This window comes from Primulina tabacum, chromosome 1 (assembly GCF_025594145.1).
Source record: "Primulina tabacum isolate GXHZ01 chromosome 1, ASM2559414v2, whole genome shotgun sequence".
Classification (NCBI taxonomy): Eukaryota; Viridiplantae; Streptophyta; class Magnoliopsida; order Lamiales; family Gesneriaceae; genus Primulina; species Primulina tabacum.
Genome location: NC_134550.1, coordinates 58,380,864 through 58,397,707, shown reverse-complemented (window position 1 = coordinate 58,397,707; position 16,844 = coordinate 58,380,864). Strand labels below are relative to the sequence as shown.

The 16,844-nt window shown below is 35.6% G+C and overlaps 2 protein-coding genes across 2 annotated transcripts; one reads left to right on the top strand and one right to left on the bottom strand.

Moving 5' to 3' along the window:
* Positions 1-465: 465 nt before the first annotated feature.
* On the bottom strand, positions 466-5,719 carry LOC142554891 (putative membrane protein At3g27390). The gene is made up of 10 exons (XM_075665523.1): positions 5,307-5,719; positions 4,045-4,153; positions 3,745-3,937; positions 3,395-3,531; positions 3,013-3,301; positions 1,891-1,997; positions 1,600-1,744; positions 1,327-1,522; positions 1,009-1,249; positions 466-899 (listed from the first exon to the last, which is right to left on the bottom strand). The coding sequence occupies exons 1-10, from the start codon at positions 5,398-5,400 to the stop codon at positions 683-685; spliced, it is 1,728 nt and encodes a 575-aa protein (XP_075521638.1). The 5' UTR covers positions 5,401-5,719; the 3' UTR covers positions 466-682.
* Positions 5,720-8,575: 2,856 nt separating this feature from the next.
* LOC142554875 (rRNA (cytosine-C(5))-methyltransferase NOP2C) lies at positions 8,576-16,622 on the top strand. The gene is given in 14 exon segments (XM_075665522.1): positions 8,576-8,710; positions 8,800-8,954; positions 9,074-9,443; positions 9,818-9,965; positions 10,404-10,541; positions 10,705-10,767; positions 11,784-11,905; positions 12,410-12,599; positions 12,975-13,078; positions 13,080-13,187; positions 14,272-14,372; positions 15,185-15,266; positions 15,578-15,639; positions 16,263-16,622. Coding segments are annotated over 14 exon segments (1,839 nt in total). The 5' UTR covers positions 8,576-8,629; the 3' UTR covers positions 16,378-16,622.
* The last annotated feature ends 222 nt before the right edge of the window (positions 16,623-16,844 follow it).

The window sequence follows — 16,844 nt, the reverse complement described above, 5'->3', positions numbered from 1 at the left end:
GAAATATGACATAATTTTTCTTTCTAACAATTTTAACAACAAATCATTTTGACCATTGATATATTAGATACCATGATCTCGTTGAATTTTTAGTTGATTCAAACGGTCTCCGTACAATTTTTATAACAAATTATGTCCATTTAATTTTCACGTAAAATTATAAATTTTTTATATTTCACCATGAACATACTCTATTTTAAAATTAAAATAAGTTAAAACTCCTTGTACGTTATTTTTGTTCTTCATAATTTTGTACGTTCACTCTGAATTTTCAATCAATCAAATAATATGGTTATACATATTTTTATATTATATTTTTTCTTCAATGATTCAAATTAAATTACTTTGATATTTTAATATAATATATATTAAAAATTATAATAAAAAAATAAAAGTTATATGCAGATAAATATCACAAAAAACACTTATTAGCTCACAATCAAAAGTCCCGATTAAGGTACTTTTCCCATACATTATCAATTTCTTTTAACATAACACGCTCGTACAACATATTAATTTCAATTTATAGACGATATCAATACATTGTTCGAGGAGTTCAGAATTTTGTGTGAAACAAATGATATTTGCTAAATTGCGCGCCCCATGCCAAAAACCGCCGAATAAACAAAAAAAAACCCACCAAATTAATCGTGTTGGCCGATCGAGTTGAAGCTACGAATGGTCATACTATGTCACCGTCACGCTCATGGGTACTAATTTGCATGCTGCCCTCTTCACTTTTTCTACGTGCATGCGGAAATCTTGATTTTGAGGAACCCGTGTCGCCCGGGGGAGACAGACCCATCTGGATTGCTTCCACATAAAGAACCTTCACCAGATTCTTGAATCGTCGTCTGAACGTTGGTAATCGGGACATAGAGCCGACGATCCCTTGAAGCCTGCAGCAGCAAAGTAGAACGACGTAGAATGATTGAGCCAAGCAATATTGGATATCAAGGCAAAAAGCGTTGTGTCAAGTAAAATATAGCATATAGTTGTTGCACAGACCTCCTAATCACAGCTTGCAACTGTGCTACTCTCACTTTGTCACCAGATGGGAACCCGGTGTCCTCCCATTCTTCCGGCGTATTATTTTTGCATACCATAACTAGCTTTTTCAAGAATGCTTCCTCATTCTCTTCGAGTTTAAGTCCCTTTATCTGCTCCTTCATGGTTAGGAGAGGCGCCAAAAACCAATCAAAAAATCTATCCCTTGGAAAGTTTGCCGGATTTAACTCCATGTGTTCAGCTACACCGCCACAGAAAGATCATGATATTCCGGAAACCAGAAATTCTAAGAAAATTATCCCAAGAATATCAACTTACAGAGAACCAATCCGGAAGAATCAGATTTTGATGATTTGAGGAGACACTGTAAAATCGACCATGCAGGAAGCTTGACACCGAGCTTCTTACAGTTTCCTTTAAGAATACATTCTTGAACATCTTCAACATTTATAAGTCCTTCGTGAAGGAGCACTTTTCCGTTCACTTCACATGATTTGAAGAGCCAATCCCACACCTATTTTAGAAGTACCGTGATTTTTCATATCACAAGCCAAAGCTACTTATACTGTGGATGGAGAGAAGTATACGTACCTGCACTGGTGTATATTGTTGGATAGCTCGTTTAAGTGTTCTTGATCCTTCTGAAACTAAATTTAAACTGTGGGAACCATCTTGTTCAATTGACTGTCTTCTCGCGATCTCATTGATATCGTTCTTGTTCTTCCGGTAACGAGGCCTTCCTGTCAGAAGGATTCAATGAGTCGGATGTTTATGATTGATATAATATTCAAAATCCCAAGCACATTACAAACAAAAAAGAATAATAGTAAGACAAAAAAAGAGTCCAGAAGGAAAATTCAGAATCTTATTAGTGGCGCCTACCTAGGAAAACATGAACCTTCTCTCAAGTAAAGTAGATCATTGCAATATTCATCAAATAGAGATATCACGGCCACAATATACGCAAGTCCCATTTGAAGAGAACCTTCCTGCATACCCAATTCGATCAAAAGACCAATAAATCGTGGTGATCAATGATAGAATAAATGCATAACACAATCAAACAACCAATTGATCTTAACATTGGTTAAAAAAAAATTTATTCAAACTAAATAAATGGGTGTGTGTGTGTGTACATATATATGAAGTAACAATAAAGGCAGAGTTGATACACAGCTAGAAAACACATGTCAACCGAACAAGTAACTCCATACATTTGGCTGATAAGAGTGTACACCGATAAGACCAAAACAACGACAAGAAAACATGAGGTGATAGTTAAACAAGCTACTCTGACAAAGATAATACTTCTTATCTCCGGTCCAATGGGGAAACCAGGTATAATTTCACGCTTCGTCTGAATCTGTCATGATAAGAAATATATTCTAATCTTGTAAAAACGAAATCATGAAACCAAACCATTGAAACTCACAATTTTTCTTGCAATAGATTAATCCTCTCATAGGGGTACTTTACTTTGAGACATCCGTTTTCTGGTATAACAACTCAAAACCAGAGAAATTTTTGAGTGTAGTGAAAGAAATGTGAGAAATTAACTTTATACTAACTGGCTTGAGCGTGAGTCACTATCAACTCCATTACTTCTACATTCATAGGCACTAATAGTCCTCTCTCTTCATAACAGGCCATTAACAGTCCTTTTATCCTCTATGGTAAACATGGAGAGAGAGAGAGAAGGTTTCCCTATGAATTTTGAATTAAATTCAGATGGAAACTAGCTATTGCAAAGCAGGTCATTGATTTGTATGTTAATCCAATTTCAGCCATTACCACCTCTAATAAATTCAAGACATATTTTTCATTCACACAAGTCCAATTTTCCAATATTCAATACTATCGAAGAACATGAACAAAATAAAATATTTATCATAAATTGAGCTCAACGGCAAACCCTCTCTATTTTTCCCAGAATTTCTTTATATTTGTAAGGGAATGTTGGTATTAGGGAATCGATAAAAAGGATAAAAGTTATTGAATGCAAACCTCAATCACGATGACTCCACCATAAAGACCGAGAAAAATGCTCGAGAAGAAAGCTGCCAAAACCGCCCCAATTACAGCTAGAGGCCACAGAAAGATTGCTAGACCAGCAAATGGAACACAAACGGTTTCCAAGAACGGACCTTCTCTACCAATCAAGTCTTCTAATAGCCTCTTCCATCCATGGAACAACATGTAAGGACTTTTCCAAAGAGCTATCGCCGTGATGAGAGGGACGTCTACTGGAACAGCAAGAATAGCGACCAAGAAACCGCTTGGAAGCATCGATAACCTGAAGTAAGTAACAACAAGGTCAAATTATTCTTTTCATGATTAAGGATAATTTTTAAAAAAACGTTCATAATCAGAGTCAAGAGTTTCTCACTGTATTTCCATTGGTATCTCGTTTTCGTGCACTTCCTCACTCAATTCATCCATGTAGGAGAAGTACGAATGGAAGCAAAAATCCATGAAATCTCGAACTACCGTACAACTATCTTCGAGAGTCGACCAACAACCATCCTGATATCATAAAGCATAAGCAACAAACAAAGTTCAATGAAAATGAGAAAACTAGTTGGCATATTGTCTTGTATTTCGTTAACACTTAACCTTCTAGTGTATGCGATAAGTTAACAGGAAGGTATAATGTCACATTCATGCAGATAAAAACCATGACAATCATAAATCTTCTTCCTCAAAGTCATTGATATTAAATATAAATTCCATACTAACCAAAAAACAATGCTTCCATTTCTCGGTCACACTCTCTCCGACAGCCTCGAAGGTAGCAATCAACGGAGCGAAAAACCCATAACCTATTCCGCCGAGAATACTTCCAACAATTGCAACGCCGGGCCATAGAATCAAAAGCACCGGCAACGAAAGCAATACGAGAATCTTCAAAATCCACCCTAACCTCTTGCTTCTGCATTTTGAAGTCATCGACAAGCAATTACAGAACAAAACTCGAAAAAGGCATGTTAACATATGTATTATGTATCATTGAATAAAACCAACTGCTATTAAACGTACTTTGTCACACAGTAGTAAGTCCAAATAACATGTGCAGGCCAAAGACCAATAACCACTGCTGAATTTCCAACTGCTATTATGGCTAAGGCAACTGGACATATAATCAACCCTGCTCCAGCAACAATACCCGAGTCCACCAAATGTGTGTCAAAACGGGTTTCACACAACCAATGATGAAATGATAATTCTTCAAGAAATAAGTCATAATAAATTTGACATCGAAAGCTAAGGAGTGTGTTATCTCCCAACTCCGGTCAACTAGAATAAAGACTTGAAATGCTGGTCAATAGATAACATTTCAGATTGTAATAAAGATTAATTAAACTTGTTGCTAATCCCATCGTTCCACTATTTTCAATAAATTAATCTGATAGCATTCCTACGGTTGCTACTTTCTATAATATTAGATTTCTTTTTTCTTTACACTAATGAATAGCTCAGGAGAAACTTGTGACATATGGGGCAAAAAATGGCATGACATATATTGTTCCAAAAAAATTAGTGGCCAAGGTGAAGCCTATAGCTTCCGCGGAATGGTTTATAATTTCCAACAAGACAATGCGCAAAGGTAATTTAACCCATAGCACAATGAATTTTTTTAAAAAAAAATGCACCTTCCATCCCTATCTCAGGGAGTTTTTGCAATTCATCAACAATTGGGAGTCCCGAGACTGGGAAATCATCACAACTGATCCTATTTTGTTACAGATTGGAACGAATATGGCACAAATTCGTACATCAATTTGAAAAAAAAAACGTACTAAATTTATAAATATCTGAAATACAAACAAAATTTTGTAAAAACTTTCACAATCTATTACGGGATGAGAGAAAACATCGTTTATTGAAGCAAAAAAACTTTGGTTGCTAATGATACAGAGAAGTATTTGTAGGTCTTCACCTTTCAACCATCTAACTAACTAAACTAACTCAACTAATTAACTACTTCTAGTTAGTATATCTAATACAATCTTCCGCAAGCAAACCTCACCGATGCACCCTCACCAAGCATTTCTCCTTCATTCATCAATCTAATCGGTTTGCCAACTATTACTCCATGTGGTGCAGGCCCAAAATTTAATCTAAAAACTAGTCATGCTAGGAATAGAATTGCATTTATTAACAAATTTCTTTACCTAAGCTGCATTTGACCATACCCAGGACACCAACTTAAAGAAAATCAATACTCAACCGATAGATAATAACTAATAAGACAGAAGCATGACGAGAACTAAACGTATATAAACATGCATCCAAAGTACCTTTGAGAAGTCCAAGTAGGAGGAGCAAGGTGAAAAATGGTAAGAAAGATAAAAAAATCCAGAGCTTGGCTACAAACCCAACAGGTACCTCCATTAATGAGCTGATTGAGCTCTACCTTCGTCCCCCAAGATTCTTCTCAGTGGGTGCGAGAAAACAATGGCCACGATCACAGAATACAGAGGGTTGGAAGAGATTGATTAATATTCTAGTTTATATGCGCAGATCAGGGAGAGCATTGGCGTGGTAAGATTTATATGATCCAAATCAATAGATGTGGGGAGAACCAATTGCTGTGTTGCGTGGCAGGAGGTAGATGGGAAAGGCGCCACATGTTACCACCAGAGCATGCCATGAATCCTTGCCGTTTGCAGACGAATTCGCCTTCCAACCCAAAGTCTCACCTAATTTGCAAAGTAGACCGTTTTCTGGAAGACGTTTATTATTTTGTGGAATAAAGTATATCATACACTATACGGAGGGTCCATGTATTTTGTGTGTGTACAATATTTTTATAATCAATTATAATTTAAAATTATTATATTTACAATTTTATTTGTTATATTTAAATTAATCAATAATTATGAAAAATAATCAAAGATTAAGATTTTAAATTATGAATTTTAAAAAATATATAAATTATGACATCAAGCTTGTGTCTTTGTTATATAGATTTTTAATGATATATAGCATAAATATATTGGTATTATACGTATGTATCATATAATACTAGTTATCAGCGCACTCGTGGCATATTTATACAATATTTGTCATCATTAATTTGATTTATATTCAAATATGAGTAATCAATCAATTTAGCTTATTGTTAACATCGAATTTTTTGTTTTATCATGTACTTATTGATTTATTTACAATAATTTATGCATCAATTCGTCAACTAACCAATAGTTTGTGTTTCAAAACAATTTTTACTTTAATAATAACTAGTTACTTTGCACACGTGATGCGTGTGTGTACAGTCTTTTTTATCATTATCGATTGACTAAAATGAAATTTGACAAATTATAGAGGAACTAAATTGATATTTGAATTGTTGAAATAAAAAAAATAAAAATAAAAGTGTGTTGAAATTAAAAACGAAAACAAAAAACAAAAGTGTAATATTAGTAAGGTAAAATTGGAAGAAAAAATTGGTGTCCCCTAGGTGGTTACTGTCATGTCATCACCCTTAAGAAAATAAAAATAGAAAAATAGAATAGATAATAGAACAACTTTCCTCTCAAAATTTGTTTGATCAAAATTTCAGATTTACCATATATATGCGAAAAATTTAACAAATATATAACAATCTACCGATTTTACTAATTAAAATTAAAATTTGATTGGTGTACCATCTATTAATTTTTTTTGCCCATGTATACGAGAAAATAAAATAAATGATGAACATACGGACTATATAGATATCATTTTATTCAATTACAATTAATTTTTAGGTCCATGTATATTTTAAAATCTCCATAAATAATATTAGAATAGGTCTCTTGTGAGACAGTCTCACGAATCTTTATGTGTGAGACGGGTCAACCCTACCGATATTCCAATAAAAATTAATATTATTAGCATAAAAAGTAATATATTTTCATGGATGACCCAAATAAGATATCCGTCTCATAAAATATTACCCGTGAGACAGTCTCACACAAGTTTTTGTAATAATATTATATGAAGATGTACCAATATGATTAGTTCTAAATTAGCTTTGTTTACAAAAACGAGAAATTCGAATTTGCTTCGAAAAAGATGTTATGTAAAAAAAAAGAAACATATAGTGATTAATAATAATAATAATAATAACAACGACGATAAAGCAAGTTTCGACTGAAATTTAGCTTCGTCCAAAATTAGTTAGGTTTACCATATATATGTGTGTGAAAAGATAAATAAATGATATACATGTCTACCAAGCATGTCAACCTCTCACCGTCAATGATGTGTTATTTATCTATTAGATGTGATAAAATATATCGAAATTGTATATCCAATAAGCGAGTGTCAGATGCACAGATGTTGGCATGGTCGGTGGACATCATGACAAGACCATGATTTTGAGTATCGATATGTTTCAAAGCAAGTGACACATACATAGTGCGTCTGATCAGACTAAATCATAGTACTGGGCTGACAGTGATGTCTCACCGCATACATAAGATCCCGGTCATACTTTATCGGGTGGATTGGTCTCTGATCATACTTTACCGCTTTCCAATCTTGATCAAAACCCGATCATACTTTACCAGGGTAGAGAGGTCCTCGGACACGTTATCCGGCTTCCAAACCCGTTCATAATTGGTCACTAGACAATTATCACACCTCAAAAGCATAAAATATTTTCTTTTGCACGTCGAACATACTTACATGGCGTTGAATGATTCGTTGGATCTCGCTTGGGCTACTGCTGCACATACTAACTAAATTTCAAGCACTTAATTTCCATAACTTAGACGTAATAGGCGTGCTCACCACCGAAATAAACAATTGACTTATGACTTCTAGATCACTCGGGACTTGACCTCGTTTATTCATCGTACTAAACCATGACATCGAACCCCGAAACAAATCCTGAAATGATGTGTGAACATTCCCTAAACGATGGAAGTCATGAACCTAAAATAATGGTTTAAAAGTTCTGAACATGTTCCTAGGCACTAGGTAATGTGGCACTAGCACCGTGGCACTGCAGTGCCGTAGCTCTAGCGTCGCGGCGCTAGGCTTGCGAAAGCCGGGCGCTGCTCGGCAACGTAACACAACCCATAGACACGAATTTTCGATACAAAATGCTTCCTACGGCTTCTAATACAACCAAGTGTTTAACGACACGAAACGAAGCACCGAAACATATCTGAACACCATATACAATAAATTTAAATGCAGCAGTGATTATCCGACGGTTCCCAACGAAGCCTGCAACAAACAATTCTCAAGAACACATAAATGATATATTTTTATATCATCGCAGTTTGAGAAGTCCCATGAAAATGATCATAACTCACTCGTTTCTTATCCAAAAATTACGAATTTACTCGCATTTTTAATTAACTATTCAAATACTCACTCATTTTTTAATAAAAAATAGCATCCTATGTATCGACAAAAACTTGTGTGAGACGATATCACGAGTCGTATTTTGTGAGACGAATATCTTATTTGAGTCATCTATAAAAAATATTATTTTTTATTATAAATATCGATAGAGTTTACTCGTTTTAACCCGTGTATGTCTGCGATGAAATTATAGCTGGAATAATATACAACTCAAAGCCCAACGAGTTGACGAACTTTTAATCCAAAGGACATCATATAAATCATGAAAAAGGGAAGGAGTTTCGCTAAAACCCTTCACAGAACCTTCCGAACTCTCCAACAACAGGGAAGCTCCACTCCCAAGGTATCCGGTCTCTACCATACGCTCTCTGCGCACGCATTATTTTGTTATATATGCGTATCTATGTGTACAGTTTTCATCTGTGAGTGTAGGAAGTGATTGATACGGGCGAGTGTTTGTGCATACAGATGGATCCATCGGAGCGTTACTGCTACAACCCAATCTTGCGTTGGAACCCTAAGGTTGAAGAATATTTCGTGAAAGCTTATGGAACCGACCATTTCTCTCGAATTTCCGATTCTCTCACGTCTGTATCTCGAACGTTTTTACTTTGACGATGTGAATGTATTGGCGTTTTGTTTTATTCTCTGAGCTGGCGAGGAACTTTAGTGTGTATAAAAATCAATTCTTTGTTGTTTTTCTCAGGCGTCCTTCGTGTTACTCCTGTGTACGGGTGAATACTCTCAAATCAACCAGTGATGTCGTTATTGGGAAGCTTTTGGCTATTCTACAGGAAAGAGGGTGGCAAAATGTTTCTGCTGAAGAAGCTATTGCTCCTCGCGATACAATGGGTAGTGCTGGGGTACCTCTTGAATCTACTAGAACTAGTTGTGGTCCAAATGGTTCTACTCCAAGTTCTCACCTTTCCAAATGTGATATTCCTGGTCTAGACTACTTGGTTTTCATCAATGGTTTGGGACCACTAACAGTTAACCACAAGTACGAGGAGAACAAACCTCCTAAAGAGGTGATAGTGAGTCGGAAATGTGCTGAAGCGGTTCTTAGGGGTGCTCAGGTAGGCTTAGTGAAGCTGTTAGTTTTTGTTTTTGTCCAGTTGAAGTGATATCAATTATACTTCAACAATTGAGAACACACCTGCTGTGTTATTGAAAGTTATGATTTCTTCTATTTTACAAATTCTTGTTTTATAGTCTTGTGAATGAGGATTGGAAGCAATAAGTATGTCAGCATCCACTAGACAGTATGTCTCATTTATTTTGAATCCTAAGCTTCCTTTTCCATGATAGTTCAATGGCATTTTAATTTATGACGAGAGATCTCGTCACTTTCATGTATGCTTGTATTTGTTCACGGAATATATATATATTACCTAACATGGGATACACGATATGTTATGATTTTTAGCCATCTGTCATATTGAACTCTTAGGTGTATGTGCCTGGTGTTTTGGCCTGTAGTGCTCATGTAGAGAAAGGTGATCCCGTGGCAGTTTCTGTTGCTGTGGAACAGCCGGGCACTGATGGTGGATGGGGAATCGGTTTTACTCGTGGGACTGTACTTGAGGGATCACAAACAGGTAAGAGTTACCCTGTTCCCGTAACACACTTTCCAAAGATTCTTTCTTAAACTAATTTCCAAATTTTTGAGTTGAAATCTAGCAAAATCACTAGAAAATGCAACTAATTTTTTGATAAATAACTAATAGACGATTTTTCCATGGCACTGTTATGGAGATTCATGGAAATATGTGTTTACTCATGTATAAATAATTCTATTGATGCTTTATTCTTGGCGAAACTATAAAATCACTGAGCTGCATCAAACAAATTTTGTGCAGCTGATGACATGATGTTTCATTTAATTTGCTCAGGTTTTGCAATGCAGTTGCAACTTTATGTTAACCTTTGCTTATGCTTTTGTGTATCAATAATAACAAGCCTTGCTCTTTTCTGTGCTGCCCTCATGGAGATAATTCTGGAAATTTTTCAGGATTGATAGTTTGACTTGTATGCAGACCCTTATCATTTTGAAAGAAATGGCCTCTACATTGGCCAAGGAACCGCTATGATGTCCAGAGCTGGAATGTTTCGGGTATCTGAAGGAGTTGCAGTAGACTTGGATGACAGAGTATTTAAACTACCTTCCTTTCATGGTATAGTCTGTTTCTTTTTAAGACATGCCTGGTGACCCAAGAAGGATTCATGGCAGTTATTCCATGATTTCATCTTAGTCAATTACCCATTTGTTTGCATTCAAATTTTTAATGTTCAATTTAAAATTGATTTGGTAATACAAGTTAATGTTACTGACTTCAGATTTACTTGGAGGAGAGATATTTCTTCAGAACCTTCCTAGCATCATTACGGCGCATGCCTTAGGTTTGTATTATACATGTCAGCAACATTTACTCATCTTAGGAAGTGTTTAGATGAGGTATTTAAAATCATGAATTCGTAGTCTATCATTTTACTTGCTTGGAGGATTTCAATTTGGGCAAAATTTTAAATCGCACGCCTATCAATTTTAATCAGTATCACAGCGTATTTTAAGTAGAGTAATTGTTGGTGTCATTTAAAATACAAACTTCAAATTTCTTGTACTTGTATACTTGTCCTTTTATTGTTGTGTTATACTGAAGATTAGCATTTCTTGCAAGTTAGTGGAAAGTGAAACTGGCTTAGTACTCGATAATTCCAATCAGGAAACATCTGGCCCCTCAGTCTCTCTTTGTGATTCACTCCAATGAACTTCATGCTATTGATCTCATTGAGAATCTTGGATGCTCATATTAGAAGGATTTGATTTTTCTGATGTCATTCAGAATAACTAAATCCCAAGGATTGTGCTGGATAAATACTGGTATAAAAAAGCTTTGCTGAGATGACATGATAATTTCTGGGTAGGATGTGTTTAATTTCTATTATAGTAGTGAAATAATTGTAAAAGAAGTTCATCTGAAATAAGCTCTTTAAAGACGTCCTCATAACCTTATTAAAGTTGAAAGCTGTAGATATTTAATGTTTAGCCCTTCAATCTCATCTAATCTTTTTTTTTATAAAATCCCTTGTAGATGACTTTAATACGCGATGGGGGTATTGGCAGAGATGTTTTCTTGTCACGATGTGCTAAGACTCATCCCTTTTTCCTCCGGTCCTGATGTTTTTAATAAGTTATGAGGTTATGTTCCAGAAATTAGTTTATAATTAATAATTTACCAGGCTCCAGAGAAATGAAATTTAGTCAATAATTAAGTATACTCTGGCAACATGCATTTCATTTGTTCAACTAACATCTAAAATTTCTTTCAAATTGCTTGACCACTTGACCACATAATCCCTTTTCATCTCTATTCGTTTGTACGTCTCTACAAGTTTCCCCTTCATGTTTGTCACAGATCCTAGGGAAGGAGAGAGGATACTGGATATGTGTGCGGCTCCTGGAGGGAAAACTACAGCAATTGCGATTCTCATGAAGGATAAAGGAGAAGTTATCGCAGTTGATAGATCTCATAATAAGGTGCACCTTCTGAACTTGACAGGTGATTTTGAATGTCTTCATCTTTTTATGTTGTTTGGATACGTTTCAAGGTCTAAATGAATATTGGTCATGTGCATGATTTTTGTTCTTTGTAATTCATACATCTTAGATATTCTGCTATCTACCATTTGGTAATATTCTGCTCTCTAAAAATTCCTAGATTTTGCTGCTTATTTGATGATTCTATGAATGGAAGCACCACTTAAAGTGCTATCCCGACAATCAAATACAGTAAACCTCCTTGATACCAATTCCATGGCATGTAAAAGGGAGGACCGTAAATATCCATACAAATGAGTAAGCATTAATGCGAAGTCCTGAACCTTTTATTTAGCTAATTGAGATTTATAACTCAGAGACCCATAGCAACTATTGTTCTTGTTTGCTATCAATAAAAAGTTCTTTCTGTACTTGGGTTTTATCTCTCTCTCTTTTTTATGGATGGGAATATATTTTTGACTTCATTGATCTGTCATAATGCAGGTGCTTAACATCCAGAAATTGGCTGCTGAACTGGGCTTAGGATGCATAGCCACTTACAAACTTGATGCGCTGAAATCTGTGAGTAGATCTGTTGACATCGATACCCCTAATCTTGGAAAAAATGAAGGGATTCAATTCTCAGATTCATCAATATCAGGAACGGAGAATAGCTCCATGGGTGGTGGATATGGTCAGTCCTCCATGTATTTTAATATTACGATGAATTGTTATTTTCTTCCTTTACCTGGATGATCCAAGGGCCATCCAGAAAGTTAAAACTTATTATTTAGTTATGATTTATGAGTTACATTGTTGAGATTTTCTCTCAAGACTGTATTACTTTCATGATTTATTTCAGTGCATTAAGGGGTAGGAGAACAGATAATTTGGATAAATTTTGGTCAGGCGGTAGTTAATCATGAGTTCAATATAAGATAAGAAATGCTGAAAGTTGGAAACTTGATCGATAATATGGCTTGATGACGTTGTTATCCAAGTTCGTTCTTAATGCTGGCATTTCTCACCCTTGTCTTCAAATTTTTTCCCTTGGAACCTGATAAATTAGATACTCCTGAGCAATTGAGGAAGCTTAATTGCACGAATAAGGTTGATGCCAGGAATACCAGCCGAAAAATGAGAAATGGGCCTGGAAGAAATAACTGTTTGGGTCAGTAGAGTTGAGAAATCTGAAGGGTTTTCAACAAATAGCTTTGATCGAGTTCTGCTTGATGCTCCTTGTTCTGCTCTTGGTCTGAGACCTCGCTTGTTTGCTGGAGAGGTGAGGAAGATTCCTTAATTGCTATACATGCATGTAATAGTGTTTTATAGTTCACCGGCTAGCTTTGTTGTTTGCCATATGTGGATCACAGCTGGCATATGAACTGTATTAGCTCAGTTCATGATGTGTTTCAGGTCTATATGGTTTCGATGCAATTTGACAGCCATGGAATTTTTGGATTTTATTTTGAGAAAAAGGAATCCGTAGATTGTGAAGAGTATTTTTTTAATATTTACCCTATGAAGCGTTGGTATGTGTCGGACAATGAATTTTCTCCAAATATTCCTTCTGAATTAATTTATATTGTATTCTAGGTGGAACTGACCGTATATTTTTTCTAGCTTAGGATAACCCACAATTTGGTTTTGCCAGTTAACTCATAGCTCGAACAAACTATACTGAATATGATTTAAACCTTGATATTTTGAATGATGTTTATAATTTCTTAAGTTTATCTGTATTGTGAAATGTGATCCAATTTTTTTTTGGACGAGGCAAGTTTAAGTGATCTTTTATTGTTGGATCTCAATCCATATTAAAAGTGCTTGGTTTGCCTGAGTATGAAATATGCTGTAATGATTGTAATCAACCTGCTTGCAACAAGCAGCAGTTTTGCCAAATGGGGGCTGTGAATAAGATGCAGGTTACCCAAAGTCGCTTTTCCCTGCTTCATTCTATATCTTTGAAGCTATTGTGAGAGAAGCTAAAAAAGTAATTCTGGTTGCCTTCTGATTTCTGTTATTATTTATAAATTAATCCTATGCTATTAAGTTCATATCTGTAACTAAAATGCATATAAATCTAATTTTGTTATGATTTTCTTTCTGTGGTTCCATGTACGTGTTTTGTTTCTTTTGCGTCGCATCACTTGCAATGGATAACTTGAATTTGACAAATATGGTCTGCACTTTTTTCTAATAATATTTTTTCTATTTGACCATACAGAATTTTTTTCATAGTTTAAGGATTGTGGACGCCCAGCATTTGGGTCTCATGCTTGTTATATGCTTTTCTATTTTTCTAGTAATGCTGGGAAGTTTTTATATCTCGCGTTTCTGTCCTTCATGATGGCTCCTATATGTAGGAGACAATTGAATCATTACGAACCCATGCCAAGTATCAGAGACGAATGTTTGACCAGGCTGTGCAGCTTGTTCGCTCTGGTGGTGTTATTGTGTATTCCACGTAAGCATTTTCCCGACTTTTTTACACCATTATTTTTAACTCTTGCCTTTACACACACACACACACACACACACACACACACACACACACACACACACACACACACACACACACACTTCTGTTCCATCATAAATTTATCAATTTTTTGACACTTCTGGCCTTTCTTTTTGCATGTGAAAAGTAGAGAATCTGTTTGGAACTGAATCATATGTAAGATACAAGTCTTGAAGAAAACTGATCAGTCTAAAAACAACTTACAGTTGTACCATCTTGCTCATGAGATCATTGGACCACCCAATAATAGGCTATATGCTGGATGTCATTGCCATGGCCTTTAAGAAAGTCGGTCCCGACTGAATTACATTTGGCCATCAATACTTTGCTTCATCTAGCGAAATGTAGTATCGTGTGTTATATATCACCTCTTGAGGCACGTCCTCCCAGAAATTAGGTTATCTAGCGTTCGGGCATGTGATCCTCCTAGTGGTTGGTCCTGGTAATTAAAGTTTAAATTAAATCCAATTTTGGAATGTTACATCAGGCAGATATAACCATGAAAAATTATGTTATTAAACAGAGGAATGCATTTAACTGTGGTGTGGTGATATATATAATAAATTGACACTCTTTGATCTTGGTTCTCTAACTCTTATAAGCAGCGATCTAATAGGACCGGGTAAAGCTGATATGATATTTCTTTGTATTTTTTTGAGCTTTCCCTTCACAAAATAATATTCACACTTCATTACTCTATTATGTGTACCTTATGCTTATTGGGGTAGAGTATGATAGCATGCGATATCACGCTGCAGATGTACCATAAATCCTGGAGAAAATGAAGCATTAGTTCGATATGCATTGGATACATATAAATATCTTTCATTGGCATCACAGGTTAGAAAGAAGTTTTTGAGTTTGTTTATATCATTAAATACTCGTTTAATGTTCTTATCAACTCTCCGCAAGCAATACTTTATACTAACGAGTTTAGTTCTGCTTTTGGAGTTGGAAATTGCATTGAACTCAACAAGTTGGTTTCATTCCCTTGTTTGAACTTTCTTGGTGCAAATTATGGCATCATAGAAAATGTCGCGATTAATGTCATTTATGAAAGCTACTGTTCTGGCCCTGCGGGATGCAAGTTCATGCATCTGGTTTCTATAGCCAAGATTGATTTATTACATATCTTTGATCATTCATTGTAGAATCCAAAGGTTGGGGGCCCTGGCCTTGTTGGTGGTTGTCAATTTCCTGACGGATACCTGGAGTAAGTCAACCTTTTTGTTTCTTCCCAACTATCTATTTATTTTTATTAACTCAGTTACTAAAATCTATTAGTTTGTAATCATGGTTAATAAGGGCACACGATAGTGATCCAGTCAGAAATTGCATAATTCCACCAATAAAACTAGACCTTGCCTTAAGTGGAAGGTTAGTAAATATAGGTTTACTGCTGATGAATCCCCATTAAGACGACATGGTCAAAGTCAGTAAAATTCCACTAATACCAAGTAACATATTGCACCGAACTAAGATTATGTGATAATTAATTAGCTCCATGACTCGTGTCCATGTCCATTTTATAATGTTAAACAAACAGGTTGTTCCTGCGGCCACTGTTACCTCAATGGGGCCACTGTTACCTCAATGGACTAGAGTAGAAGTGGAAGATTCCAATTATTGGTGATCTACTGTAAACCTACTATGAGATATCATTAATGTGAATAGCCAGAATATCTTCTAAAACTTGAATCTTCAAACCATTACTGATTAATTTATGACAGCTTTATTCAATTTGGTTATGTAGAGCATTTTTAAAACTGCTTGTCCTTTCAAGTACACTCCAGCGATAGCCCTTGACCATTTTGTAATGTATGTTATATTTTTCAGGGAATGGTTAAAACCTGGTGAAGAAGATCTTGTCCAGAGATTTGATCCATCTTCTTCACTTGATACCATAGGCTTTTTCATTGCCAAGTTTAATGTCGGTTCAAAAGATATCTGAATTTTAATACAAGAGAAGCGATTTTCCTGTTCTTTCGACCTCATTTCTTGTAAGGTTGGGGCCTCAAGGGAATTTATATGGAACAGAAATGAGGCGAACTTGAACTTTTTTATGTTTTGTTCGAACGTGGGCTATAAGGTGTAAGATTTACATATGGTTCATTTTGTATATGGAACCTAAAATCTGAATGCTGTAATTCATCAACATTTTCTCGGGGATTTCATTGCTTATGTGCTTTCGATTTTTGTGCCGTCGAGCTAATACCTATGCTTACAGTTTTCCAATTTTCTCTTTGTTATTTCGTGTGGATGCCTCATAGCGGTTCAGATGTGCTTTGGTTGGCGTTTGTCACGTATGTAGTTGATCACGCATTCCCACATCACTTGACCATATGTAAAGATAGGCAGGTCAAATTTAATGATGCTTCCATCTCCGGAAGAGTTACTCCCAATGCAGTGTAGGAGCCT

Coding starts and splice junctions, on each gene's coding strand:
- LOC142554891 (XM_075665523.1), bottom strand. CDS start 5,400: ATGGAGGTACCTGTTGGGTTTGTAGCCAAGCTCTGGATTTTTTTATCT. Junction 4,154..5,306: donor CCTACTTGGACTTCTCAAAG/GTACTTTGGATG, acceptor TTGCTGGAGCAG/GGTTGATTATATGTCCAGTT. Junction 1,250..1,326: donor TTCTTCCGGATTGGTTCTCT/GTAAGTTGATAT, acceptor GTGGCGGTGTAG/CTGAACACATGGAGTTAAAT.